Source organism: Lycium barbarum, chromosome 1, assembly GCF_019175385.1.
Source record: "Lycium barbarum isolate Lr01 chromosome 1, ASM1917538v2, whole genome shotgun sequence".
In the NCBI taxonomy this organism is placed as follows: domain Eukaryota; kingdom Viridiplantae; phylum Streptophyta; class Magnoliopsida; order Solanales; family Solanaceae; genus Lycium; species Lycium barbarum.
In genome coordinates this window covers 2515225-2517085 of record NC_083337.1, presented here as the reverse complement: position 1 = coordinate 2517085, position 1861 = coordinate 2515225, and the positions used below count along the sequence as shown (strand labels likewise).

Below are 1861 nucleotides of genomic sequence, written 5' to 3'. Positions count from 1 at the left end.
TTCAGAACCAATAATTTAAAAATATTAGTTCCGCCCCTAATCACAACTCTTCTTTGGTTACATAAATATATTTTAACCTTCCCTATGTAACATTAAACTATTCTATAGAATAATTTAATGACAAAGCCATCTAGGTACCCATTGCTTTCAAGACTTGAAAATGCTGTATAAATTCAACAAAATAAAAGCATTACATCATATTACAAGTTCCAAACTCTCTTCTTCATTTCCTGACATGAATAATTTCTTGAATTCTCAATATCTACATAAACACCAATCTATTTTGAACCACAACAAAAAGAGGCTAACTCAAGAACAAGTCAAAAAGTTAGAGGCAAGTTTTGAATCAACCAAGAAGCTTGAGCCTGAGCAAAAACTCCAACTTGCTAGAGAGTTGGGTGTTCCTTCTCGACAAATTGCTATTTGGTAAGTAGTATTAAATTGTATACTACAAAAAATAGAAATTAGTTTTGAAACTCGTCGTCATTCTGTTGCTAAATAGCCCATAACTAATATGATTTTTGATTATTCTATCGCTGGAAAGGATTAGTCAGGGGCAGACCGACATTATTTGGTATGAGTTTGGACGAATGCAGTAACTTTTACTTTAGCCTTGTATTTGTATCAAAAAATATTACATCTTCATAAATATTTAATTGTGAAACCAATAACCAAATATAAATAGCTATGGGCCCAAAGGAAATTTCAGAACCCATAAACTTCAAATCATAGCTCTTCGCGCCTCTGGGATCGGATTAGTGACATATTTTGTTAGTTGTTGAGCCAAGATTTTCATTAAGGGCATCAAAATATAAAGAAGCACTATACACACGAAGAAGTTAAGGTGATTAATTCTACATATAGTATATATACTTAATTCTTTTACCTTATATACACAATGTAATTTATGACTCATTTGGACAAGGTTGGCTCAGACACTGATCGCTAATTTCTGTTTTTTATTTGCCGTAGTGGTGTAGCCATCTCATCTAAAAGTTTAAGATGTTATTGCAAAACACGTACGTTCTTATTTATTGCAACAACAACGTTCTTATTTAGTTAATTATATTTCCAACAGGTACCAGAACAGGCGAGCAAGATGGAAGAACCAGAGCCTCGAGCTTGACTATACTGCACTCCAGCTTAAGCTAGACACAGCATTAGCTGAGAAGAAACAAATAGAGAAAGAAAATGAACGTTTAAAATTTGAATTGAAGAAGGTAAATGAGATGTTAATTGCTTGCAAACAAGAGGAAGCACAAGGGATAATTCCTCCTTCAATTTCTAGTGGTTGTGAAGAAGGAGGGACTTCAAGTTTTCAAGAAGGTGTGAGTTGTTCATGGGTGAATAACAATAATAATAATAATGAGTCTAAATTGCCACTTGATGAGCTTTATGCTTGTTTGATGGGTACTGCAGAAGAAGGGTCAAATTGTCGTTTGAAAGATCTTTGGGTGTGGAAAAATTGAAAGAGCATCTATGTGTTACTGAAAAAAATTGTGTACTCAGTACTTGCATCAAAACAAAAAAAACAAATGAGTGCGAGATATGTGTCGCCTTTTTCACACACATATTTATTAATCATAGTTAAATGATTTTTAATTTTTCTCGTTTTAGTATGTAATTGCTAAGGTTAAATTGCTTGATGCATATAGTGTCAACATGTCGCAGACGCGTACAAACTTAGCATGATGCCTAGGATGTTTAATTGGCTTCCAATGATTTACTACTGTGTGACACGCTTGAGTAAGGTGGTACACGCTCTTTCTAGCTCATAATCGCGTAAATGAAGAGCTGGAAAAGGGTATTCGGCTTCATGATTCTTATACAAGTGAACGAAATAGGAACACATGGCCGCATC

General features: G+C 34.1%; 1 protein-coding gene across 1 annotated transcript; it reads left to right on the top strand.

The window, feature by feature from the left end:
- The first annotated feature begins 217 nt into the window (after positions 1-217).
- Positions 218-1539, top strand: LOC132641701 (homeobox-leucine zipper protein ATHB-52-like). Its single transcript, XM_060359138.1, has 2 exons — positions 218-426; positions 1079-1539. The coding sequence occupies exons 1-2, from the start codon at positions 236-238 to the stop codon at positions 1467-1469; spliced, it is 582 nt and encodes a 193-aa protein (XP_060215121.1). The 5' UTR covers positions 218-235; the 3' UTR covers positions 1470-1539.
- Positions 1540-1861: the final 322 nt, after the last annotated feature.